Source organism: Ruditapes philippinarum, unplaced genomic scaffold (genome assembly GCF_026571515.1).
Source record: "Ruditapes philippinarum isolate M1 unplaced genomic scaffold, ASM2657151v2 ctg7698_1_1_1_1, whole genome shotgun sequence".
Classification (NCBI taxonomy): Eukaryota; Metazoa; Mollusca; class Bivalvia; order Venerida; family Veneridae; genus Ruditapes; species Ruditapes philippinarum.
This window is the reverse complement of record NW_026854050.1, coordinates 45,228-73,214: the sequence shown is the minus strand read 5'-3', so window position 1 is coordinate 73,214 and position 27,987 is coordinate 45,228. Positions and strand designations below refer to the sequence as shown.

The window sequence follows — 27,987 nt, the reverse complement described above, 5'->3', positions numbered from 1 at the left end:
GTAGGGATACTGATATATAAAACAAAAGGAAAAACAAAAGGTTTAAGTTTTTAATCATCTAACTTATATGGATTGTTGATGGACATCAAAAGAGAGAAGAGTACATTCTGATAATAATGTCTATGAATGAACAAGAAATCTATAAAATTTCAACCAAATATTGTTCTAGTACAAAAATATCTTGTTATTAAAACAACATGCAAATAGTTTAGATCATGAAGCATGTAAAATATTTTTTAATACAATTTTTGTTGGTAGACATCAGGAAAGAAAAGTTCACAGGCAACAGTCTTTAAATTAATGTTTGCTTCAAAATATTAACCAAATACAGTCAAATCTGCAGCATGGCATCACTTAGTACATTGAATACAAAGTCTTTCAATTTAAAATCCAACCATTCACTGAGGATTCTTATTTCAATGCATAATCTTTACTGTTTCAGTACATATCTTTACACATGCTGTAAAATCATCAAAACAATCAGATGTACTTAACATTATTATACTTTTACCTTCGATCTAAAGACTGATTACTCATACGCTTTTGTAAGTGATTTCTGTCTGAAAATGGCTGAAAATGGTAGCCAAACAAATCCACAATAATTTATAAAGATATATTGACAAGGTCATAGGTCAATGTTAAGTACATTTTTTGTCCTATTCAGTTGAAAAGCAGCTTCTATCTAGAACCAAAAATAAACTCTATTTAGTTTACAGCGTAACGTTTCTGTATATAATATTACTGGAATTGCTTGAGTTTTCAATATAACAGAACACTAAAACATTTGAGCCGCGTCACGACAAAACCAACATAATGGGTTTGCGACCAGCATGGATCCAGACCAGCCTGCGCATCCGCGCAGTCTGATCAGGATCCATGCTGTTCGCTATCAGTTTCTCTACATGTTAAACGGTTTGTAAGCGAACAGCATGGATCCTGATCAGACTGCGCGGTTGCGCAGACTGGTCTGGATCCATGCTGGTCGCAAACCCATTATGTTGGTTTTGTCGTGACGCGGCTCATTTTCTTCATACTATACATATCTTATATGAAACATGATGACTTTTATCAACCGTATGCATAGTTAATGCGTTACGTTATAAAAAAAGGTGCGTGCAACTGTGATACTGCCATTGTTTACATTTTTTTACTATATAATTTATAACAGGAGTAATCTTACATTCATTTGATGGTTTTTTTTTCATATGAATTTACATTAAAAACTTGTCCCAGGAATGGACACTTTATATTTAAGTCTACATGAAATAATAACGTATAATAAATTCCTAATATAATCATCTTACCATACTCTCAAATCAGTTTTCAAATCTTTACTCTACAATTTGTATGAAGGATATTAAAAACAAGCTTTGCAAAGTTGTTTCCCTTTAACATGAAAAGTAAAGCCCAGTCTACATCAAAGTAATGGCAAAATGAATAAATGTGATAATCAGTCTAAACAAAAGCATCTGATTGGCTGCCTCTTGAACTGAAAAAATTATATCCGACTAATCATAATGGATAATTTTGAAAAAAAAAAGATTATAGATGGAGTTTCATATCCAAAGCATAGCATATTAAAATAACAGATGTTTAAACATGTTTTGAAAATGTTTGTTACAAGTTGTTCTGTATTACACACAGCAATATAATGCTTAAACTAAATAGAATTTCTTCAAAGACACAAATTAATAGCAAACAGATTAACAAATAAACAAGACTTACTCAACAAAAAAGAGAAGAAAAGAAAAGAATAAAGTCTCCATCCGAGACTGTGAAGGTATTTTTACCAAGAAATACAAATATATCCATATATTGCAACAATTACAAAATACCGAAAAAAAAAAAAAATTGTAAAAAAAATATAATTGAATCAAACAAGTCATAGCGTTAATACAATAAAATCTAGCACTTTAAGCCGAGGCCCTGTTCAAGTGACTGAACCAAACTTCATCAAGATAAAATAAACGAAAAAAACAAAACATATGAACTATCATTGAGAATGTAAACCGAAAATGAAAACTGCCCAAAGAACTGTTAAAATTAACCGACCTACATCGTGAAATTGAATCTTTGCCAGAAATATTGACCTGAATTTTAATAAAGTATCTTTATAGTTCAAGCATAATTTTCAGTTTTTTTCAGTTTGTTTAATTACTAATTAGTTAGCAAAAGTATATCTATAAACATTGATCATTTACAAATTGACAGTTACATGACCCCTTAACCTACTGGAAGATAAAATAATTGACCTTTGACACCAGTATAGACCCAGGCCAGTCTGCACATCCCTGCATTCTAACCAGGCTCTTTACTGTTGGTAGCTAAATTTTTGTTTCCTGTATCTGAAGTTCCTTAAACTGTAAATGGACTGTTCCAAATTCAAAAGCAGGGCAAATCCAATTTTACAAATAAGGTAAAGATTTAATCACATGTTTTTAGAAATTGCATTAATACCAACCTATTTTGGGAGTATCTACATTTGAGCCACGTCACGACAAAACCAACATAGTGCGTTTGCGACCAGCATGGATCCAGATCAGGATCCATGCTGTTAGCTATCAGTTTCTCTACTTATAATAGAGTTGGTAAGCGAACAGCATGGATCCTTATCAGACTGTGCGAAGTGCAGGCTGATCTGGATCTATGCTGGTCGCAAACGCACTATGTTGGTTTTGTCGTGACGCGGCTCATTTATGCCTGTCTTCGGCCAGATTGCTATAGATATAAGCAAGCATTTTATCTGTAGATTAATGATTGCAAACCAGCAGATGGAAGACATTATGTTTCTTTATTCACAAGTTTAAGTCTGCCTTGAGTATATATATATATATACACAGGTATATATTATGTATGTACTTCCATATAACACCAAAGGTTTTTATCATAGATTTTGATTGGACAATTGGGCAGTATATATTATCTTTATATATATATATACATATCTACAGCAAAATTATATTTTTTTGCGTTTCAGTCAAAGGAAGTATTATTAAAGACTTTTGACATGTTATATGACCTTATACAAAGACATTTGACAGGTTATATGTACATGTGTGAAGACATTGGACATGTTATTTGACCATGTGTGAAGACATTGGATAGGTTATATGACCATGCACAAAACCTTTTGACAGGTTATATGACCATGTACAAATACTTTGGACAGGCTACATGACCATGCACAAAGACTTTGGACAGGTTATATAACCAAAGACGTTGGACAGGATATGACCATGTAAAGATTTTGACAGGTTATATAACCTTGTACAAACAGACAGGTTATATGACTGTTGACAAGCTGTGTAGTGTTGTTTGCTATATATAATCATTTGCTTTCATATAAACTTATGTTTATATTGGGTCATATAACCTGACAAAATTGTTAAATCTGATATAACTATGTATATATATATATGAACCCATTCTAACACAGTCATGTCCAACTTTTCATGTTAGTTCACAGAACATTAATGTGTACGCTAGAGGCATAATGGTGGGCTTGTGTTAAAAAAATAAATCAGTTTTGTTTTACACTAAATAAGCAAAATACAGTTTTAATTTGGGCAGGAAAAAAAATATTTGAAATTCTAAGAAGCAAGAGCATGATATTTCTGTTTATTTTCATTCTTCAGTTTTATGAGAGAAATATTATAAAATAATGTCTTAGTAAACAGTATGAAATGACTCTATTTTAACATTGCTGAATAATGAGTATGTTTTAGTTTAACAGGTGGTCTACAAAAAATTCCTCTGTGAAATCTACCCATTAAAACAATCAACCAAAAAAACATATTGTTTTACTTTATTTTTTCCTTAAAAAAAATGCTTTCTGCTTCTTTTATATAATTAAGTAACTGTTATGCAGCTTAATCGAGTTTAAATCTTCAAATGCTAGCTTTCAGTTATTCAGGAATTGTTTCACAAAAATTGGCCTTATGAACTTTTAATATGTATACTAGTCAAAGAATTCTCAAGTATATTTAAGTAATGCAAAAGTATATGAGCCGCCTCACGACAAAACCAACATAGTGCGTTTGTGACAAGCATGGATCCAGACCAGCTTGATCAGGATCCATGCTGTTCGCTATCAGTTTCTCTAGGGTTTGTAAGCTAACAGCATGGATCCTGATCAGACTGCGCGGATGCGCAGGCTGGTCTGGATCCATGCTGGTGGCAAACACACTATATTGGTTTTGTCATGACGCTGCTCATATGTATTTTACATAAAACAGCCCTTTCTGTTAAGTATCTAAAGCCTATATTATCAACTTGAGCCATGAACGGCTGAATTCATTTTATTTCATATAACCACTCAAGTCATGAACGGCTGAATTCATTTTATTTCATATAACCACAAGCCATAAACAGCTGAATTTATTTTATTTCATATAACCACACATCCCATGAACGGCTGTATTTATTTTTATTTCATATAACCACACAAGCCATAAACAGCTGAATTTATTTTTATTTCATATAACCACTCAAGCCATGAACGGTTGAATTCATTTTTATTTCATATAACCAGAGTGAAATTAAGTACATTTAAAGAGCATTTTTAACAGAGGATTTGTCTGTAAACTTTCTATAACAAGAAATTAACAAACAACAAAATCATAACAATGACATGTACAATAATAGTTGAGTTGCAAACAAGTTCTTAAGTTAAAAAGTGTACAATTTTCAATTAATGTACTAGTGTATTCAACTGTAAATAACAATTGGACAATTTAACTAGTTTTTTTTTTTTAAACTTCTATATTATGTAATTGTCTCGTTAATAATATACACAGTTATGTGCTTTTGACAGTGGAAACTGGTCCAAAAATAAAAAAAATCAAGATAAAGAACAATCTTTTTGTTTTAAATTTTCCATTTGTCATTAACAGTTTATTTATGTTCCCCTAGATTTTCTTTGTAAGGGAGATGTTACAATAAAGTTTTACTATAGGAATGCTGTCATAATGTGCAGTAATATTACATATGTTTTGTCCAATTCCATCAAAATATATGCTAAAATCTGGTTTCTGTTTTTTCTCTTCTATTTTTATGGGTTTTTTTTTCTTTCTTATTTCTTTGTTTCGGACTTGGAGATTTGAAAAAATATTAACCATTATAGGGAATTAAAGCTTCATGCCTCCAGACAAGCTAGAATATTTCGAGAAAAACAAACTTGAGAAAAATGCACTAAGATTTCAATAAAAGTAAAAACATTCACAATTCCATAATTTACATGTTACATGCAGTTAAATAATCTGATTTTGCAGTATATATCATGATATTTCCACTGCGCAACTAACACAATAAAGGGCTATTTTTGCATATTCTGATTTTTGTAATTTTGGTATACTTCAAGAGCCAATTTTTAAGTGTTTCTTTGGTCAGTCACTTGACAGCATTTTACTTCACAATACATTTTTAAAAAAAATTCACGAAAATTAGCATAAATTTGGAGGCATTCTGCTTTAATGAACTAATATTACCATTGATGAATTAAGTAATGAAAATGAAAGAAGACTGAAGGTGATTCTCTTCTCTTAGAAAATGGCTACAACTATATGAATAGAATTCCCGTATTTTAGATCTATTATGCACATGTTTTAATAATAATGATAATATCTTACAGTAATTTGATTAAAGGCTCATTTTTTAACATATTTTCAAATGTGCCTACACCTTTTGTTATCCAAACCATGCTGAATTACTAACATGGCATCGGGTATATTTCCCAGTCCTTAAATTATACACATGGCTATTTTTGCATATTTTTTTGTTTGGTTTAAAGTCACACCTTCAGTGTAATATGCCGTCTTTTAAAGTCTGACCGCTGTGGGAAGACCTTACACATGTTCTGATGTGCATTATTATATTATCACATAAGTACAGCCCTAATATGTGTATAGTATGCTCACATGAAAAAGTTCATCTCCCTGTATTAAATAGCCTTGAAAGGAATAAATGAATAACTACGGCAAAAAGAGGGCAACTTTTTTAAAGAAAAGGGAACCTTTTCGTTAACTAAAATTTAAACAATTATTAACATATGTAAATGAGTACACGTCACAGATAACGAATTGTGAATGGATATAAGGAGATTATGGTCTGACTGGTGAATGAAAAAGATGTCGACGAATCTTCAATCTGATTTAATGACTAGATCTTACTCCAGATTGTTTACCTGCGGGTAATAACGAACAAGTGTATATAGCTTTTTTACCACAGAAATGAAAATACTTCCTAGGAATCACAGGGGATTCCATAATGATATGTAATACGCTAAAAATAAAACTTTCCTGAAAACTATTCCCCGCCCCCACTCGCCCCATTTATCTTTGTTTATATTTCGATACATTTTACATTTTCATTCTAAGCTATATGCCATTTTCGTAAGTAAATTGTTTGTCACAGCAATATATTGAATTACAATGAAATAATACAGGCTTTTAATAAGCATGCTTCTTAATTTTACGTTATATTATTTTCCTGACTAAACTTTCGGTTTCATTTTTGGAAAATGAAAAGAAACCAAATCAGAACATAATTTTGATGGACAGAATTAAACTGACTCGATCTAGTATGTTAAAATTGCACAAATATCCATTTAGTTTCCTTTTTTCTTTAAACGTTAAAACAAATCTGTAAAATATACGATTTTTTTGTTTTATTCTTTAAAAATAATTGCTCAAACCTTCTATCACTGTACACAAATTTATATACTTAACTAGTCACTAAAAACTTCAACTTTAACATTGAAAAAGTCAATAACATCTAACAAAGGATCGTCATTCAACCAGCATACAGTGCAGTTATCATCAACTGAATCACTCCAGTATGTTTTAAAATATGTTCACGTCCTTCTCCGTACACGTCCTCGATTCACGAGTCTCGAATCACAACCACAGAAATATTTTTTTCGCATTTTGTTCTTTGCTCTCGTTACCATTCAAACAATTATCATGATCAAAACGACCTCATAAGCTTTTAGAAATCCTCGTCGTTTTTCATTATAGAAATTCGTCCAACTTATCTTTAAGTTCTACTTCATCTGTATCTCATTTCTTTATGTTTATAATACGACAGAGCTCGTGTGGTAAGTGTAGACGCTACATGTAGTAAGACGAGTTCTTCAGTTGACCAAACCTGCACACATTTACTTTCAAAACATTCACGTGCCCCCGTGCAAACCAGTGCCCAGAAAAAAGCTTACAGTTCCTACATCTGTACAGAATTACATAGTCACTACATCTAAACCATACCGTATCATCGTATTTTTAAAAGAGAATCCCTCGTTCCCGCTTTTTTCAAGTTAATATACATTTACATCAGTAAAGACGCTCGGCCAAATTCCAACCTCGGGAATTGTGCTTGATGAATAAATTCAATGAAATGATATACGATGATATATGAATTGCTTTTGACTATGGTAAAAAATGAGATAATGTGTTGTTACTAAAATGTTTACATGCAGCGAATACATTTTCGTTTTTTTTTACATATATATTTTTTTTGGTATAGTTTCTTTATTTCTAAAGATTATAATCAAACTACTGTTTCATTTAAGTCTCTCCCTAAGTAATTTCTAATCATTCAACCCTGTAGACGCACTGAGAAATTTAACACTGTAATCCTTATAACTTAAGTCTGCCTTTTTCATTTTTTTTGTACATGCGCGTATACTGTAAAGCTTTTTGTCTTTTCATTCAACAACTTTTTTTTTGTTTCATTAACGTGTCCAATTCTGATCCTTCTGGAAAAATATAAATAATCACATCTTCAAAGCAGTCCCAATGTAGAATCTTGAACCCATTTTTTTAGTTAAATCGTTCCGTCAAAAACACAGCCCCAAGGACCAGAGCAATCCATTGTACAATAATAATGAAACAAAATCAATGACTTCTCCTTTTACACAATGACTGATCCCTTCAAGAAGCACATTCCCGCTGGTCTAGAGATTTGGGCTACCTTACTGGCCGCCGTCATGTCCCCTGTCTGCAAACTCTGACAACATATCGCGAAATCTACCCCATGATCGCTCTGGAATGGTGATCGATGTCCGATAATTAGAACGAACCTGGAAAAAAGAAAACAAATTGAAGGTCCAAGGTCATACAAACGATGTCCGATAATGAGAAAGAAACCTGGAAAAATGAAAAGAGAATGGAAGGTCTAAGGCCTTGGAAAAATATCTGTACAAACCAGACAGTTAACAACTCTTTTCTTACAGACGGGTAAATCATTACCATCAACATTTAATGTTCCTCCATACATATTATATTAAAAATATATTATATGTATAAATTTTATGTAAGCCAAGCAATTGACAAATTTATTCATTAACATTTAAATCTGTTACTATTGCGACATAAAGATCACTTGTACTATGGCAACATAAAGATCACTTGGAGATTAGCTTCCTTTTTTACCGACGCAGGAAAATGTAGAGAAAGTAAACAAACGTCCTTTCATCAAATTGGCCACAAACCTTCATATTATCACCTATCTTTCAAATATATGGTGAAACCATACTTATTAAAATGTAACCAACTCTGGTTAACCATTTCCAAATATAAGCACAATTTTTTTTATGATTCAAGCACATTTTTCACATAGTTTTGGTTACATCTTGAAAGTTGATCCACCTAACTGGCTTTACTTAATAACTAACCAGTTATTATAATTTCTCTGCCAGTGGCCTACAACTAATCCCACATGATTTTTTACCAACGGCTTCAGACAAATTGAGCTATGCAGGCACAGATTTCCCAGTTATATGAATTTGCTCCACTCTTATGATAAATATACATACACCTTATAACAAAATCACATGGGTTTAATGAAATCATGTTACTCAATTAACTTTCAGTTTTGAATAAGTCTGCAAAATCTTACTTAAACCCTATAAAATCTATCTTTAATCAAAACGGAACTCTTGATCAGCACATCAATCAAATGTTAAACCTTAATACATTAATATATAAATACATAGCACCTAACTGCTGGCGGTTCGAATCCCATAAAGGACTTTGAATTCTTTCATGACAAAGCTGAGAAAAAGCTATCCAGCTAGCTTAAATCTACTCAGAAGCAAACTTGTGCCTGAAATAATATGCATAGGAGTCAAGGTCTTCCTCAGGTAGTTATGCTGGAAATGAGCCATATTGATTATCTCTGCAGGGTTGATTAGGAAATAGATATCAAGTCTGAGTGCATTGTTGTAGAATAATGCATGGTTTGAGTTCAAATGCGTAGTAATATAATCACGAAGGCCGATATGCCTGAGTGATTAATTACAAAACATTTGAACGAAAAACTTGCATTATTATACAATAATGCACAAAGAATTAATATCTATTTCCATTCTAACACGTTAAGAAAAAATATAATTATTATTATAATGTTGAACTTTATGTTTGGTGGTTAAATTTGTTTTCGCCTCAGAGTTTCAAACAGAAACGTTCTTTAAAGGCTGTTACAGTGGTATGAAAAAAACTGTTTAAATCTTCCCTGTGTAGAAACATTTTGAGAATAACGCATTTTGAAAACGTTGATAAAACTTTGTTTGTTTATTCTATTTCATTCTATTATTTTTCAAGCGAAATAAAAATTATTAAAAGTGAAATAAATGTAAAACTTAACTCGTTTGTGACATTAAAATAGCTTACTTGATTTGATTGTTTTGCATGTGCTGTTTGGTGCTAAATTGCGATGTCATGTAAACAATACTTTAAAGGTCGGTACAGCGTAAACGACTGAATAAAAGATAATGGTGTTCGGATTCATTTTCTTAGTTATACCATTTTCTTTCATTACACAACAAAGTTCGACAAAAAATTGTTTTTATTTATCAGAATTTTCAAACAAAATGGCACCCTCAATGTGAAAATACACAGGGAGATAATAAGAACAGCGAATGCATTGTTGTAGAATAATGCACGCTTCGGGCCTTCTTTGTTTTATATAGAAAAATTTCCGATAGTGTTAGAATGTGATATAACCCAGCATTTTTTCCCCCTTATATAACTTATACCGGAAAACGGCATCGTTCCCAATTGAAAATAAACAGCAAATTTCCCAATTCATAACTGATAAATTCCAAAAATAACACTGATAATTTCCTCAAAAATCGGTAAATTTAAAGGTAAACATAAACAGTAATGGATGCTTCCATACTGATAAGCGATATTTGTACCCAGTTCATTTTGTACTTTTAGTGTTTCTCACCTAAACATCATTCATTTTGTACAATAATTGTAATTTTTTTTTTTTCATTTTCAACCTAAAATAGCCAAAAATATTATAAGTTAAATACACATGGTTTAGAAGTGTATATTATGTATAATTTGCATGTCTCCATGGATAAAAGAAATTCCCCATGAATATTTGGCATCTTAAAGTAAAATTACCAATTTGAGTCAAACCAATGCATTTTTCCCCAATCTGTCCGTTACCGGCACCATTCCCAAAGCAGGGGGGACAAAAACCTGTAAAACCAAACAATTATACGATACAAACCTCTGAGACACGCAAATACACCCCTCGTCTGTTTGATCCGACATCAAAATAGAACACTTTGTTCTCAACTCTCAGGTATTTACTCTCTGGAAGGTCACTTTGTCCTTCTGTAATTCATAAAAAAACCCAAACATTAAAGGCCCATTAAGCCTCAGAAGTATCTCAAATTTAAAGCTTTTAATTTTTGGTACCCTGTCAAGAAGGGATGCAATGGGACAATGACAAAAACTAGGTTTTCAACCACAAAGTATTGACGTGACAGAAATTAGGAATGAAATATGGCAGGGAAGAAAAGATGATGCTGTTAATTGTACCAACACAGAAAGTTGGTTTCAGTACTTTAAAATAAAAACATATCAGTTACCGGAGTATCAATGCCAGGCTGTAAGCTACATGTTCAGCTACACACATGCCAAATTAAGTATCAATAGGTCAAAGTGTACTGAAATTATTGATAAGAAGCTGAAAATGCTCTTGTAAGCAAGTGCCTTGACCTTGCTCCCAGATATCTAAGTAGCAATCCCAAGCTGCATCTTGATATAAGCTGCCGTACACCAATTTTTTTGTCAATAGGCCAAAGCAAACAAGTTATTGAGAGGAAACCAAAGATTTTAATTCTTTCTTTTTTTTTTTCAATATTTTTATTTTGTAACTAAAAATTTGTGATTTTTTTTCCTGTGGATTGGAAAATAGCTTGTATTTTCAGTTGATAAAACTAGACCTATCACTGAAGGTGATTAATACCCCCACCCGCAACTTTTTGAAAACTAAGTAGTCTGAAGAAAAATTTCAACACAAACTATCAACTGTGTTCATTAATTGTAATCCCAACTGGGGTCTCCAAATAAGCTTGCTTTTCACAAAGTTTGAATACAATATCTCATTCCTAACTCTAGTAATTGTCCGGAAACCATTTTTCTATTTTTAGTAACGGTGACCTTGACCTTGAACCCAGGGGGTCCAAAAACAATACCAACCCAGGTCTTCATATAAGCTTGCTATACACCAAGTTTGATTACAATATCTCATTTCTAACTCTAGTTATTGTCCAGAAACCATTTTTCTATTTTTAGTAACGGTGACCTTGACCTTGACCCCAGGGGGTCCAAATGCAATACCAACCCAGGTCTTCATATAAGCTTGCTATACACCAAGTTTTAATAAATATCTCATTCCTAACTCTAGTTATTGTCCAGAAACCATTTTTCTATTTTTAGTAACGGTGACCTTGACCTTGAACCAAGGGGGTCCAAATGCAATACCAAGCCAGGTCTTCATATAAGCTTGCTATACACCAAGTTTGATTACAATATCTCATTCCTAACTCAAGTTATTGTCCGGAAACCATTTTTCTATTTTTAGTAACCATGACCTTGACCTTGACCCCAGGGGGCATAAATGCAATACCAACCAAGGTCTTCATATAAGCTTGCTATACGCAAAGTTTGATAACAATATCTCATTCCTAACTCTAGTTATTGTCCGGAAACCATTTTTCTATTTTTAGTAACGGTGACCTTGACCTTGACCCCAGGGGGTCCAAATGCAATACCAACCGGAGTTTCCACATAAGGTTGCTATATTCCAAGTTTGATTACAATACCTCATTCCAAACTCTAGTTATCGTCCGGAAACCATGATGTGGACCGACCGACGGACGGACCGACCGACAAGCTGACTCCTATATACCCCCCCTAAACTTCGTTTGTGGGGGTATAATAAGCCCCCAAAAAAATCCCTGGTTAGTTTAAGCAGAATTTACCATGATCATCAGTTCCGAATTCATCAAGGAGATCAGTTAGAGCATCACGGAACTCGATCAGTCCCTGTGCTGGGATAGCAATCTGTGACCTTGGTCCTCCCCTCTGTACCGTCTGCGCTACCTGTGAATAAAAGTTACTTGAATAATGATATCATCCAATGGGGATGTAAATTTATACCAGTTATATAGTTTATTCAATCAGAGATTTTTCACACTTAATTTGGAAGGGGCCTTTGCCTCTTGATTTTGGGAAAAATTGTCACTATCATTGCTATTTTGGGATTTGGGAAGGAAAAAAAAGCTGGTTTAAGTTCAGATTTTTGGGAAAACTGCATGATTTCAAAGAAAATTTCATTTGGGAAGAGGCCTTTTATTGTAGTTTGTTTTATAAGAAGGCAAATCACTGTCAATAATGTAATTGTCGGACCAAGGTTTGGTTCATAGTAAGACAACTAACCCAACTGTCACCTGTCATTTTTACCTAAACTCATATTAAAAGAGTTAATTGCCATCCAACCTTGCAACCTCTGAATCTTGCAACCTCTAAGCCATCAGCAGCGATAATATCATAATATCATAGATATATCTGTGTGTGTCACACATAACTTTTAGAACCAACAATCCTAGTATTATATGTGACTTTTATCTGTAATTGGTTGTTGATGAAAAGGTGTTGCTTAAGAGAGGTTAAATTCCATGTAAAATCTTTGTTTCAGAAGATTTGATTCTGTTGTTGTAAACAGGTTATTGCTTTATACAGGTTCTGTAGAACTTATATACAATGTTTCAATGAATCCCCCCAGCCCTTTTATTCTCTTCCTGCAGCTGTTTAGTAACTTTACTATGATAAGCTAAATACCACATAGGGCAGCAAAATCAATTATCAGTATTACCCAGTTAGTAGTCTATAAGGATCTTACACCAGCTGCCAGTACAGACCAGAATATCTAGCTCTAGGGAAACTGTTTACAGCGGTAAAGAGGCTCTGTCCAGTTTTCGCTATAGTTACCCTATAGCTAGATATTCTGGTCTGTTACAACAGCTGCTGTTTGATTCTTTTTCTTGCATATAACATATTAATCATATTTTGGGAAAACATTAGGAAAACTAATATTTTCATTTAGCACTTCTTTTCTTATAGTAGCATATATAATTTTTACAAATTCATTCAGAACGGCAAAACGACATCATTCTAAGACATACATGTGACAAATGAAATGGGCCAAATCTGGATTTTCAGCTGGAATTTGGGGCTCAAAACTGGATTTTTTTTATCGACTTGAATTTCAAAGCGTGTTTGGCACATTTGGTTCAAAGAATCTATATTACCCTCAAAATCATTAAATGGTTATACTTTTTATGATTTTTTTGTGGATCAATATTAATTTATTTCACAAAAAATAAATGAATAGATAAATAAATAAGTGTAGTCATACAGGCTATTTCAAAACAGTCACATTTTCACATTTCATTATTTTCAGTTTGAAGAATTTTATCTGTCTTTTCAGTCATTCAATAATTGTCTACAAGCTATTTGAAAACGTACAACAACTATTCATGAACATAAGACTGTGACAGTTAAATAACGTAACATAAGTAGAAGACTCAAAATAAATACAAGAATCGTTCCGTTAATTAAATCCACATTTTTGCCTGGATGATAGTGTAATTCCTAAACAAAACAAAAAAAATACCCACTCACTAAAAATAGGTTAATTAGACATCTCGAACAGGTTTTTGAATGATCCACTTTAAATGATTCTGCTCACCTTTTATCTTTATCAGTGCGGCACTAATCAAAGAAAATCAAAGGTTGAGCCGAATTCATACATGTAAATTTACAGGGAAGTTTTGATGACGTAGCGTGTAATACCTACTGCCAAATTACAAAAGAGGTCAATTGATTGACACACGACATGTGATAAGTTAAACATGTGAGAATAACTTTGGGTATAGGATTGTTTATTACGTCACCTTGCTCTCAACATTTAATCCGCTATAATTTAGGATATGGACAGATAACAATCAATGCCCGGAGGCACGGTTTACATTTTAGATACAGGTGCTGTGTTTGATTTTTTTTGTTGATTTTTTTTAAATATCGGGAATTCAAGCTGTAATATCGGGAATCGGGATCAGTGTTGAAATATCGGGATTTTTTTAAATCCCGCCGGGATGTCACATGTATGATTCTAAGAACGCAATTCATTCATTAAAGGCCGTGGAAATGACATCATTTAAAGCATGTGACTTGTCTAACATGGGAGGTGTAAGACAGGTTTTTTTATAGCACCGGTGTAAACTACTAAACAGTAGATAATCCTATCCGAAATGTAAGAAAAGTGATGTTACAACAAGTAATGGGTCAAATAAATATTTCAGACAAAACACAAAAGTAAAGCCCTGGACTATCACTATCATCCCCCGATTTACATTCCAATCGTAAACATCCTTAGAAACTTACCCTAAGAAACCTTCCTCTTTGATTTTCTTTGAGGTCAAGGTAATATCTCTTGTTGTCTTTTGTCATCATCTCACTCTTTAGTTTACCGTCCTCTGGTAAGTTGTCTGGATTTGGAGGACCTTTAATAAAACATATTTTATAATGCAACCTCAATAAGCATGCTAGTGGCAACTAACAGTAACCAAGGGAACAGCGCAGACAAACATCAGCTGGCAAATCCTGTTGTCTGATCATGGTCTGCACTGTTGGCTATTCAGTTATAACTTATTTTGGAAATTTCCTTAAAAATGATGGATATACAATGTATTTAGAGTGATTCTTAGCCTGACTTTAAGTAAAAGTGATCAAACATTTTTCACTTCAGCACAATGAAAATTATTATTCTGGAAAAATAGTCAGTTAGCGATTGATCTGAAAGTGTGGGCACAATTCATTATTTTAGACCTACAGCAGTTCCAATGGTACAAAAAATCTAAAACTATATATATTATTATATATTTATTTCCAGTCTTGTCATGTCAGTGGCATCCCTTTAAATTTCAATGAGGGAGCATCATTTTATGATTGCAGATTATACAATATTTTACTTCAATTAATTATACTATATAATGAAAACAAACAAACTACAAAAACCATGACATTGCACATTTTTTCTGTACTTTTAAGGAAGCAAAAGGATATAAAACAAACCTAAAGAGGAATAATGATCACTAAACTCTGTGAGGTGGTCTCTGAATTCTGCTGCTGAGGACATGGCCAGAAGGAGGCGACTTTTCTTCCCCCCTGCTCCAACCTACAATATACCAATACATTACATCTATGAAGTCTGATAATGATGTTCATAAGGGTGTAAAAGGATGGTGAAAGTTTTTTGTTTGTTTGTTTCTTTGTTTTGTTTTACAATTGTCACTGTTTTAAACATACAACTCTGCAAAACATAACTTGCATACTGAAACCTATAAAAATTCTTAAATTTATAAAACAATATAATTACAGAAATAATTGCCAACCATTTACCCTTTATACATAAATATGTCAAGATTAAATGAAAATGCTTAACAAGCAGACGTTACAAAACATCAACTTTATATACATGTAAATACAAATTTTTCCTTAAAGTGATGAATGTTCCACAAACCTGCTCATTTATCAATATTATTTAATGCACATCAGCCAATAAATAAAGACTGTATGAGCAAGATTGTAAATATATATTTTTAGCACAGGTGTCCTTGACCTTGACCCAAGTGACCCCGAATTTCATACAAAGTTATAAGATATTTCAATGTATCTACCTACCAGATATGAAAGAACAGATAAAGGCTGTATAAGCAATAATATTAAACAATCTATTATCACCAGTGACCTTGACCCACGTGGCCCCCTAACTTTATACAGAGGACTACCCAAGGACTACTCAAGATATCAACATACCAAATATGAATGTTATCAGTCAATAAATAAGGGTCCTATGAGCATAAGTGTAAATAACTCTTTTTTTGGAAGCACAGATATATATATTGTATATATATTCACAAAATCATAAATTAATCAATGAACTATGTAACTGAAACCAAGCCAAGACAAACAAATATATTTTGTTTAAACAGTATTTGATGATACATGCTTAAATAAACCAACTATAAAAGTGTTCATATTGATATATTATTCAACACGATTTTAGTACCAGCCTTAGGATAATTTGGTTTCTCCTCAAAATTCACCTTATCCAAAACCAGAGATTTTGTGGTTTTAGTAAAATTATTTTACACCTAATTGTTACTGACTTGTCAGTCTAGCTGACAGAGAAAAATTTCGGATCTAAAGCTGTAGCAATTTTCAAAATATTTCTTCAAGTTCATTGAATAGTTGAAAGAAATTGAAATTTTGCTTACCAACATTCACATTTAAACATTTCTGCTTGGAAAACAGACATTCTACCTTGATACACACTATTTATTATAAAAATAAAATTCAAGTAATATCAGCCCACACAATAACTTACTAGACCTGTATTTGCTATTACTTGAAATGCTTTTTTCATTTTACCATCTTGAGGCATGCATGTTGCTTTAAGATCTACAAGCAAATTTCTTTGAAATTGACATCATCTGTCGAATGATTTAATGCCTTAAGTATTATGAGCCTCAGACCAAATAATTATATTCAAATGTTGAGTAACTGTTCCATTGCACTGTATCACTCTTTATCACATACCTGTGCCAATTTTGCGACTCCGTGGATATGTGATAAATAGAATATTATATATACATGTATTTCTGTTGGTTCATTACTGAATTTATTAAACTCGTTAAATAAAATATTTTGTTCCGTAGAGGCCCGCATAATTGAATTTTATTCAACTTGTTCAATAAATTCAGTATTGAATCTACACTCATTCAATATCCTCTATCTACTGAACACATCTCACTTTAAATTCTCAATTCGATGTTTTTTTGGGTTATTTTAGGTCAGGTTTTACGTCGCAACCAACACAGTAGAAATCACATGGCTTAAACCAAATATAAAGTTTAAGGTTCTTAACTGAAAAAAAGTTAAAGTTTTATGCTCTATTCAATTCTATGTCACACAATTTCCTAACAGATGCTGGAAAGGATGGAATGACAGAGAATCAGTCAGACGGACAACACCAAATCTCTTCCCCTCCATCTTTTACCTGAACATTATTTCGTGACAACCGTGTTAACAATGTTCAAAATGCTATTAGTCTTTTACTAATGTTGTAAATGATTTAAGTGGAGAAACAAAATGCAAATGAGAAGAACATCAAATCTGAATGTTCCACGTATACCATAAGTAAAAAAAATAATATATTCAGTGGCATAAAAATCAACAAAAACAGTTTAACATTTATGAGCTTGTAAAAAACCTAGTTGCTGTTGGGCCAGTATGTATTGCTAATTACTAAGCCCGAATGGCTTGTGGTTTTAAAACACTCAATTCTTTGACTATAAAGTTCTCAGCATATGTGATAGTTTGTTTTCGAGGGGTTAACTAGTTTTTTTTAAGGGGTTAACTAGTATGAAAGTATTTAATGCTTCATTTGAAGTATAGTTTTCTACGTTTTTGTCTTTTCCTTGGTGATGTGAAAAGTGATGGCAGAAGACTCACTGTTTCATTGTAGAGAGAATGTTGCTTTTAAACAATTGGTGTAAATATATGGAAATATGTATACCTCAGCAATTTTGATGAAGCGTCCACGTCTGTTTTGTTTCACATCAAGGTAGAAACGTTTTGATTGTATGGTCAGAGTTCTGGTAGCCAACTCTTGTTCCCCAGACACTGAAATTATAATATACATACATATGACTTTAACCCGGCTTGTTCCCCAGACACTGAAATTATAATATACATACATATGACTTTAACCCGGCTTGTTCCCCAGACACTGAAATTATAATATACATACATATGACTTTAACCCGGCTTGTTCCCCAGACACTGAAATTATAATATACATACATATGACTTTAACCCGGCTTGTTCCCCAGACACTGAAATTATAATATACATACATAGGACTTTAAACTAGCTTGTTCCCCAGACACTGAATTATAATACATATACATGACTTATACATTAATAGACTTACTCCGAAATTTAAAATACTTTTGGTTTTTCCCAGCTAAACCAAAGGGTTCAAACAAACTTTTACAATTACAGCTTTGCTTATCTGGGGGTACAAATGACTGGAAGTGAATGGTAAAAGCTTGTTTGTACAGCGACATTAGCTTGGAAAAACCCACATTTGCTGAGTTCCGAATAACATCTATTATTATAAAACTGTTGAAGCAAAGTTTTTCCAAATCTTACATTCAAGCAATTGTCATGAAATGTTTGTAAAGCACAGATGACTATAATAAACCTTATAGACATAAATTCTCTTTCCCTATACAAAAATATCTGTTAATACACAAATAATATTATTACATATGTCAAACATTATTACTTTGACCCCAGGAACAATCAATTAAAATGTCTCACATAACAAATATTAGGACTTGTCAACATAGCAACAAGCTGGTCTAAATATAAAAGAGAAATATTTCACAGTACACCTGTACTAAATGGCTACAAATGAAGTTGATATATTAAGTTTTTAGAATTCCATGTAACCTAAGCTTTAACTGTATTGAAGTTATTGCCCATAAAGAAATAAACAACACTAGTGAATACCGTATCGTTTCCATTTAACGCCTGAAACAAATTAATTATTCCAGGAAAGTGAAGACTTGTCAATAAATACCAAAACCTTTCCATGCATGTGAACATTTTGTGAAATAATCCCCCAGTTAAAGACTACAACATTTGCCATCCACACAATTACATAATGTTTACCTGACCTTTGACCTCTGTGACTTTGACCTTGGCCACAGGGATTAAATTGTGTGCATGACACTTCAGCAAAGTATTATTAAAACTCTTTGTGCATTAATCTAAATAAACACCTCAGTCAAACCCAAGTCCCTAGTAAGATTTGAACCCAGATGTGAAAGGGCCAGTGGTTCAAAGCCAGTAACCTTAATCATTCAGTCCTGGAGGCCCTATAATATCTATATTGTATAGGCATGTACAAAGGCTTGAAAAAAGACCACCTCTGGTTTAGCAAATTTTGTAAACATTTAAATTTCAACATAAACTTTAAATTTCAACATCTTTTGAATTTTTATTTTGAAATACTACACACCAATTTAACCAGCTAACATTTGCAAATAAATCTTGATCATTTGAAAACTGAAACCACCTGCACAATCAGGGAAATTCCTGGAAATAGCGAGGTATCACAAGAAATGTTTATTTCAATGACATTCCGTTTAAAATGAAATAAAAGTAGGACGTTTATACCTGAGCAATTAATCAAAATATAAACATGCACTCACTGTACAGAACAGGTTTAGCTAACAGTTTGATATTTACAATACAATATATCATTATTAAGTAAACAGTAAATGACAGATGACAACCTATAAATAAATATATGCAAGATTTCGTAATTTCTTCCCTATAAAATGATATCATTAACATTCAATATTTATCTAGATGAAATTTAATGGCCTTGTTTGTTGTTGTTTTTTTTTAACCATTTAAGTATTAATATTAATTATGTTTATCTTTCAATTTTGTCTGTCGAGCCTTCCAAACATTTGATAAAACAACACTTTAATACCAGCCAACGCCTTTTTTGACTTTCGGATAATTAAACTCGGAATTAAAATTATGCCTTATCCAAAATTGTAACATTATATTAATCAATGAGACTAACATACAATAATAAAGACTCAGGGGCGCAAAATCAATTGTCCGTACTGCCCATGTTGTCCCACAGCCTGTACGGACAAGTGGAAATTTTCTATAACTTACTATATAAATATCATACAGACAAGTTATGAAATATATCAAATAACAAGAACTGTCTGAGGACAGTAACGCTCGACTATTCGAAAATTTGTCACAAGGGTGTTTCATTGAGTATAATAATGCTTACCTATATGAATACATAAAATTGTCCGAAAAGGTACAAACCCTTCAAGTTTCAATACATTCCCTTCAGTAGTTATGGAGATACAAGCTTACACACAAAACTTAACCAAGAATTTCTAAGTCCAAAAAGGGGCATAATAATGTAAAAAAGCAAAGCAGAGTTATGGGACTTGTGCCAATCATCTTAGATAATCACAGACAACATGTGTGTGAAGTTTCAATCCATTCCCTTCATTAGTTATGGAGATACAAGCTTACACGCAAAAACTTAACCAAGAATTTCTAAGTCGAAAAAGGGCCATTATTATGTAAAAAAGCAAATCAGAGTTATGGGACTTGTGCCAATCATCTAAGATAATCACAGAGAACAAGTGTGTGAAGTTTCAATCCATTCCCTTTAGTAGTTATGGAGATACCAGCTTACATACAAAAACTTAACCAAGAATTTCTAAGTCGAAAAAGGGGCATAATTATGTAAAAAAGCAAATCAGAGTTATGGGACTTGTGCCAATCATCTTAGATAATCACAGAGAACAAGTGTGTAAAGTTTCAATCCATTCCCTTCAGTAGTTATGGAGATACCAGCTTACATACAAAAACTTAACCAAGAATTTCTAAGTCGAAAAAGGGGCATAATTATGTAAAAAAGCAAATCAGAGTTATGGGACTTGTGCCAATCATCTTAGATAACCACAGAGAACAAGTGTATGAAGTTTCAATCCATTCCCTTCAGTAGTTATGGAGATACCAGCTTACATACAAAAACTTAACCAAGAATTTCTAAGTCGAAAAAGGGGCATAATTATGTAAAAAAGAAAATCAGAGTTATGGGACTTGTGCCAATCATCTAAGATAATCACAGAGAACAAGTGTGTAAAGTTTCAATCCATTCCATTTAGTAGTTATGGAGATACCAGCTTACATACAAAAACTTAACCAAGAATTTCTAAGTCGAAAAGGGGCATAATTATGTAAAAAAGCAAATCAGAGTTATGGGACTTGTGCCAATCATCTTAGATAATCACAGAGAACAAGTGTGTGAAGTTTCAATCCATTCCCTTCAGTAGTTATAGAGATACCAGCTTACATACAAAAACTTAACCACAGGGACGCCGACGCCGACAAATGGGTGACTGCATTAGCTCGATTATTCTGCGAATAGTCGAGCTAAAAACAAACAAGTAAGACAAAATCAGGTTTTGCCGACCCCTAAAGTCCAAAAATAAATAATTTTACTCTCGTCTTATGAAAACAAATATAAGCTTATATTCTATCTTACTTTTGAACCGAGCATGCCTCCAGATTGAGTAAACATGAAAAAAATGAACAATTTAAAAAATGTTTTTAAGTATTTAAAATCCAGATAAAACATTTGATGCATTATGCTAAAAAAAAACATAATTTAATATGTTTCCACCAAGACATACCTAGTAACTAATGATGGAAGAAAAAATTCTGCATATTTGACAAACTTGTGTATAGAGTATTGGTAATGGCCTATCTTAAAACTAGTTTAAATCATGATTTGTAAACTTGACAGAATTGTTTTAATAATTAAAACAAATCAAAGTTTTGGTAAAAAAAAGCAACACACACTAGTCCTTTAATAGGCTTGTTGTTTTAAAACCTTATGACGAAGAAAATAACAAATTTAATACAATGTTTTAACATTTGAACATAATAAAAACCCAACAGTTTTCAACAAAATCAATACTTTCCTGCATCAATTTAAAACAATAAGAAAATCATTAACATTAAATCATTTAGAACTAGTCCACTTACAATTGCATGATTCCTGGCTTACAGAATTTTGCAAAATCACCTCTGAAACACAAAGACTTAAACATGTAACACACGATTTTTGAAGACAAGATCCTATGATTGACAAAATGTAATGCCAGTTATCTTAGATTGTTTGTTTGTTTAATTGGGTTTTACGTCACACCGACACAGTATAGGTCATATGGCATCGTTCCAGCTTTACTGGTGGAAGAAGACCTCAGGTGCCCTTCCATGCATTATTTCAGTTATTCCGTTAGCTAGCTGGATAGCTTCCTCACATAAAAGAATCCAAAGTCACTGTAGGGATTCGAACCCACAGCGGTGAGGGGCAAGTGGTTTGAAGTCAACAACCTTAACCACTCGGCCACAGACGCCCCACCAATGATCTTAACTATACCACTCACACCCAAAATGTTCAACTCACTCTTCCTTTCTTCTACACTGCATTTTAATTAACAACTAGTTAAAATGGATGGCAAGACATTAAATAACCTTTAATGCATAAAACTGTTTGTAAACATTTAAAATGTTCTTGTGTGCTAAAAACCTTTGCAGGGATCAAAAATTCCACTTGTCCACTCATAGTTACCAGTAGAGATCGATGCAGGACAAATATAATATACAATAAGTAAGCTGAAATTTGCCGATGTAATAGAAAGCTAAAATTCTCAGTTTGTTTACATTTTTAACGATAGAAAAATGAAAACAAAGCTAGTGTTTTAGGTTATGATAAAATGCACACTTTATAAAGTTCTGAACACATTGTTAATTGGATACGGGTGTGAATGGAATAAGCATGACAATGCTCTATAAAAGTGCGCCATTTATACATAACAGAAAACACAAGCTTTGTTTCCGGTTTTTGTTTGTTAAATTTATGTAAACGAAACTGATTATGAAAATTTCTAGGTCTATTGCATCGGCAAGTATCTTGTATTGCATCGGCAAAGTTTATCTTGAAAATCATGCCTAAAATGCAGGACGAGTATCATAGCATGCAGGACAGGTAGAAATTTGAAGATAATCCTCAGGAGTGGCTCTGAATTGTTATTTTGATCCCTGCCTTGTCTTTATATGTAAAATTGCAAAGATAAATTAAACAAATTTAACATGCAAGCATAAATCAAATATTTGGTAATGATTTAATAAGACAAAAAAAAGATAAATAATCAATCAGCTGTATATAAACTAAATGAAAAATTTCTCTGTTTAATTCTGCATATAATTTTATAACGTTATGAACTTAATCATTTATATCTCATATCACTAAAACAAATAAATATAGTAACAAGAGATGTTTGTAAAACATGCACATGTATGCCCAACTCTTATGCATGTCACTAGTTGTTTGCAATGATGCTTGAAAACCATTTTGCCATACAAGGTCAAAATGACCCATAACCTTTGACCCCCCAATAATAAATTCATAAGGGGTCCTTTACTGCCCAAGACCAATGCACCTATGAAGCTTGAGGACTCATTGGTTGTCCAGTTATTGGTCAAAGACTATTTTTACAGAAAAGGTCTTTGTGACCTTGACCTTTGACCCCATAATCAAAAGTTGCTATCATAATCAAGTGGTTATGACCAATCTCCAAACCAAGTTTGAAGTTCCTTGCACAAGGAGTTCTTAAGTTATTGATCCAAAACGGTTTGTCTATGGACCGACTGCCAAGTGCAAAGCAATATACCCCGACTTCTTCGAAGGGGGGCATAATTAACTGTTCAAAAGCTGAAAATGTAATATATACAAAAATACTTCCAAACCTGTGCAAAAGACCATCTATCTATAAATAATAATAACCCTGTGAGAAAAGGCAACTCTTTGACAACCCTTCAATGATAAAATAGAAGTCACCTCCAAATAAAGACCACATGTCTATAAAGGATATGTTTGGGCCCACCTTAACCTTTGGAATGGCCTTGGTTCACAGGTTTGACTGTATTTAACAAATAATTAAATTTATCAACTTATTTCTTCTATGAATGAATCTCTTTGGTCAATTATTTTTCAGGTTTGACTGTATCTAACAAATAATTAAATTTATCAACTTATTTCTTCTATGAATGAATCTCTTTGGTCAATTATTTTTCAGGTTTGACTGTATCTAACAAATAATTAAATATATCAACTTATTTCTTCTTTGAATGAATCTCTTTGGTCAATTTTTTTTCAGGTTTGACTGTATCTAACAAATAATTAAATATATCAACTTATTTCTTCTATGAATGAATCTCTGTGGTCAATTATTTTTATAAGGCTATACTGTTAAAGTATTCTTGTTTTCCAAGGCCATCTTGTAATAAAAATAATGAAAATACCAGTAACAGTTTTAATTATTTCAAAGCATTCTAAAATTCCTGCAATAAATGAGTGAGAAAAACCGAAACTCCATGCAACATGCTAATTTAGCCAACAGAATTAATATATAAACTGTAGTTGTTAATATCTTAAGATATTATTTTATTGATAAACCTATTTATACAATAAACATGTGCATGTAGCTAACAAAATTTTCATTCTTATCATCCCCTCATTCCAAGCTAAATTTGAGTTTTTGGAAAAGTTACGTACCATTTTCATCTTCGTGCTTTGAACCAGCGGTCTCGTCTTTGCCTACACCGCCAATAAGAAGATAAAATATGGTGGGTAATGGATATATCTAGTAATAGTGATGTATATGGGAAAACTTACAAACAAAATTATTCGAAAAAGTGAAAACACACATGTGAGTTTGTAAACACACAGAGATAACGCACCAGTCATTTGTAACCTCACCCCTCCCTACCCTGTGGGCATAAATGAGGTAGTTTAGGAGTTTAACAGTTTTTTGAGTTAAGACGGTGATTCTCAACAATTAACCTTGCAATGTCAGAGCCTTTGATGTCACCAACATCAGGTAATTTTTCTTACTGGGCAAGTGGCTGTGTCAGTTTTATGGAGGGGATTTTACCTTATGACTGTCCTCTGCCAGGTTGGAGCCGGGCATATACAGACCAGGGTATGATTAACCAAAAATAGGTCTACAAAATTTCAAATTTGGTTGTAGGTGGGGGTGGCAACAAATGACTGGTGTAAAAAAAACTCACGCACACATTTGGAAATATGTAGAGAATATGATAATTGATATTGTCTTAAAGGATTAAGTCTTTTCAAAATGATACAATGTCTAACATAATCACGTGGATAACAGTAACGGTACATTATTATTCAACTTTCCAGGAAAATCACTGCTTAATTGCCAGAAGAGAACTTGGTTAAATTGTACAGCAGTTTCAATCATTAGTCAGATTAATATAACAGAGCCCTCAATCGACTTTGGAGGAAGAGGGTCGCTACTCTAAGCAAGGGTAATATCAGTGTTTTCCATTTCTTATTTGGTTAAATATTGGTTAAATATCAATAAACTACCGTTTAAATATCTGGGGTTTTTTTTTATAACTTGCTATTGTGAAACATTTTGAGGAAGAATTGAGTCTTCCTGGTGCATCCAGACAAATATGGAACCATGTGAAACTGAAAGGGTGTAGATATACAATATTCTGCTGACAAAAACAATGTGAAACAGATCAATTTAACCTGTCACAAACAGCATTTCTTTTCAATTTTTTTCCAGTGGATTTTATATGTTTGAAATGGAATGCTCTCCTAGAAAAATTCTGAATTCTAAGTCCTGATTTTTTTTCCAAAAAGAGTCCTTCAATAATTTTATAAGAATAACAATTACATAAGAATAAAAAATAATTTACACATTCTTAATCTATATTGCTTGTTACATTTCTGCAACTTCTTTTTGTTAACTTCTCTTGATTACCATAAATATTGCGGTGCACATGTTGGTAAATTTTCTTGTGTGAAAAATAGTCTCAGAAAAACTTGCGAAAATGTGAACTTGCTGGATAATAAATCCCTGATGGAGTTCTCTTCATTTAAATTTAGTTCTGTGGACAGTGCAAGAACGTTAAATATTACACATCATCATAAAAAAATTGATAAATTCACACTAAGCCGCAAGACCTGACAGGTAGGTTTAAAGACTTAAATATGCACCCTGCTGGTGGCACTTTATCTATCCTTATAGTTCGCCAAAAGTTTGTCTACCAATAAAATCGTTCTATTTTGTTTAAATTTTTTTAAATTTTCTCGCTTCACTTCGTTTGCTCGAAAATTAATTTATTAAAACTCTGTATATAACCTATAACCTATACATATGACCAGTATAGTACAAGATCATGGCCTGCATTGTTGACAATTTAATCAATACATATTGTAAAATTTTCCCTAAAATTGATTAATGGGTTAGTCCAGATTGAAAGATGGACAAGTCCATTTAAAATATTTAGTGTGATATTAAAGAACCCATCACAGTTATTATTATATTTTCATGGTAAAAATCCCAAAATAAATCACTTCTCTGAATATAACTAATATAAAATGAATTAAAGAGTGCAAGGGAGATTAATCTAACCAATTAAGATTTAACTTCCGCTGGAAAGTGTATCAAATTTATCCCAAATTATAAACCCAGATAAGATTTCGTGTAAACACTGTTGGAACAAATAAAAAATGAGTCACAATACCAGTGAAAATTCTGTCTTTTAGAAGAAAATACAACTAAATTTTTAACAATAATTGACGTTGATTGTCAATCTAGGTCAGCTGCCATGTTGGTTTTCTGGTGCATTTTGATCTCATGCCGCATGCGAGAAAAATATCAAAATAAACACATAAAACCTGTCTCATGTAATCTTGTTTGCATCGAATATACAAAATAAAAGGCATGTATACATAAATAATCAAATGACATTCGTTAAATTTGACAGGACATTGAGAGTAAGCTAACAAAATGTGGGATTTTTCAGCCAGGAAAAATTGACACGAGTGCGGGAAAATTGCAAAGTCAGCGAAAGAAAAGCTAATTTGAACACAGCACGCACACATCTAGAGTAGACCATTTGATCTATTATTACAGAATGTTTTTAATTATATACTAACCCTGAGCTTGTTGCTCGTCACCACTCTCTCTATCCGACATTTTCAACCCTACACAAACCGACACACTAAAGCCTCCTTCTAAATTCTATGAATTATTCATGAGGTCACTGGGGTGAACCGAAGTCACGTTGAATTAACTATCTACAAAAAAAAAACAATTAGAAATAAATAGGTAAATAACACAAGAGTAAAATAAATCTAGCTAATATGAAAAATGACAATGTCAGAGATGGAAATTGAGAATAGGAAGGCACTACAACACCTACACCTGAATTGTCGGCAGCAGGTCAAAGAACATGAAAAGAAAGTAAACGATTGGTCAAATTTGGATGACGTCATTTCATGCGCGGTATATTTTGAAAACAATCTAATAGCAGATGGAAAAGGAAATTCTTATCCAAGGTAAACTGAAATCAGATATAATTCTATTCAAATTTAATCGTAATGAAAATAACTTACCCACCATTCACAGACGACCTAGATGAGATACAGCTGTATTTCCTGGAAATAATGATAACATGAATGTCGCGTTACGTCATTTGGGACATATTCGCCACCTACATGATTCGAACTTTCGATAAATGCGCGCTTAATTTTTTGTCATGATTTTTTTGAGAGGATAGCCACCAAAGCGAGGTGCTTTTTAATTTGATATATTTTCCTTACAAACTAATTAACTATTTCAATATGCAGGTAAAGATTATATGCAAAGATCAGACAGCCGTTTTCAATAGCTTGTCGACAAGGCCAGTTTTATTGATGTCGAATGTGTCCGATTTTCTTAAATAGAGAAAAATTATGAACATGCGTTTGAAAAATTCACGAAAATATTTCAATTCTTTGAAATCCATGTTTCCAAGTGTTCCCCGAAAGTAATACATGTATTCAACCGATGACGTCACGGATTTAATAATCTGATCACGTGGCAGATCTATTATGCGGGTTTTGTCCGCTCATCGCGTATAT

General features: G+C 32.6%; 1 protein-coding gene across 4 annotated transcripts; it reads right to left on the bottom strand.

Moving 5' to 3' along the window:
* Window positions 1-36: 36 nt before the first annotated feature.
* On the bottom strand, window positions 37-27,602 carry LOC132738811 (transcriptional activator protein Pur-beta-like). 4 transcript variants are annotated; one of them, XM_060726407.1, is made up of 10 exons: window positions 27,481-27,602; window positions 27,022-27,162; window positions 24,601-24,642; window positions 22,026-22,067; window positions 17,938-18,044; window positions 15,432-15,534; window positions 14,742-14,860; window positions 12,278-12,398; window positions 10,516-10,622; window positions 37-8,074 (listed from the first exon to the last, which is right to left on the bottom strand). In XM_060726407.1, exons 2-10 carry the CDS (start codon window positions 27,059-27,061, stop codon window positions 7,967-7,969), a joined length of 789 nt encoding a protein of 262 aa, XP_060582390.1. In that variant the 5' UTR covers window positions 27,062-27,162; window positions 27,481-27,602; the 3' UTR covers window positions 37-7,966. The 4 variants fall into 4 exon arrangements, with proteins under 4 accessions (XP_060582390.1, XP_060582391.1, XP_060582392.1 ...); XM_060726408.1 differs by lacking the exon at window positions 27,481-27,602 and adding an exon at window positions 27,288-27,306; XM_060726409.1 differs by lacking the exon at window positions 22,026-22,067 and having other exon boundaries at window positions 27,481-27,597.
* Window positions 27,603-27,987: the final 385 nt, after the last annotated feature.

Excerpts from the sequence above, each read along its gene's own strand:
- LOC132738811 (XM_060726407.1), bottom strand. The coding sequence starts at position 27,061 with ATGTCGGATAGAGAGAGTGGTGACGAGCAACAAGCTCAGG. Across the intron at positions 18,045-22,025 it reads AAGCCAGGAATCATGCAATT|TGTCTGGGGAACAAGAGTTG; the intron begins GTAAGTGGACTA and ends TTATAATTTCAG. Across the intron at positions 10,623-12,277 it reads ATTCGGAACTGATGATCATG|AAGGACAAAGTGACCTTCCA; the intron begins GTAAATTCTGCT and ends TATGAATTACAG.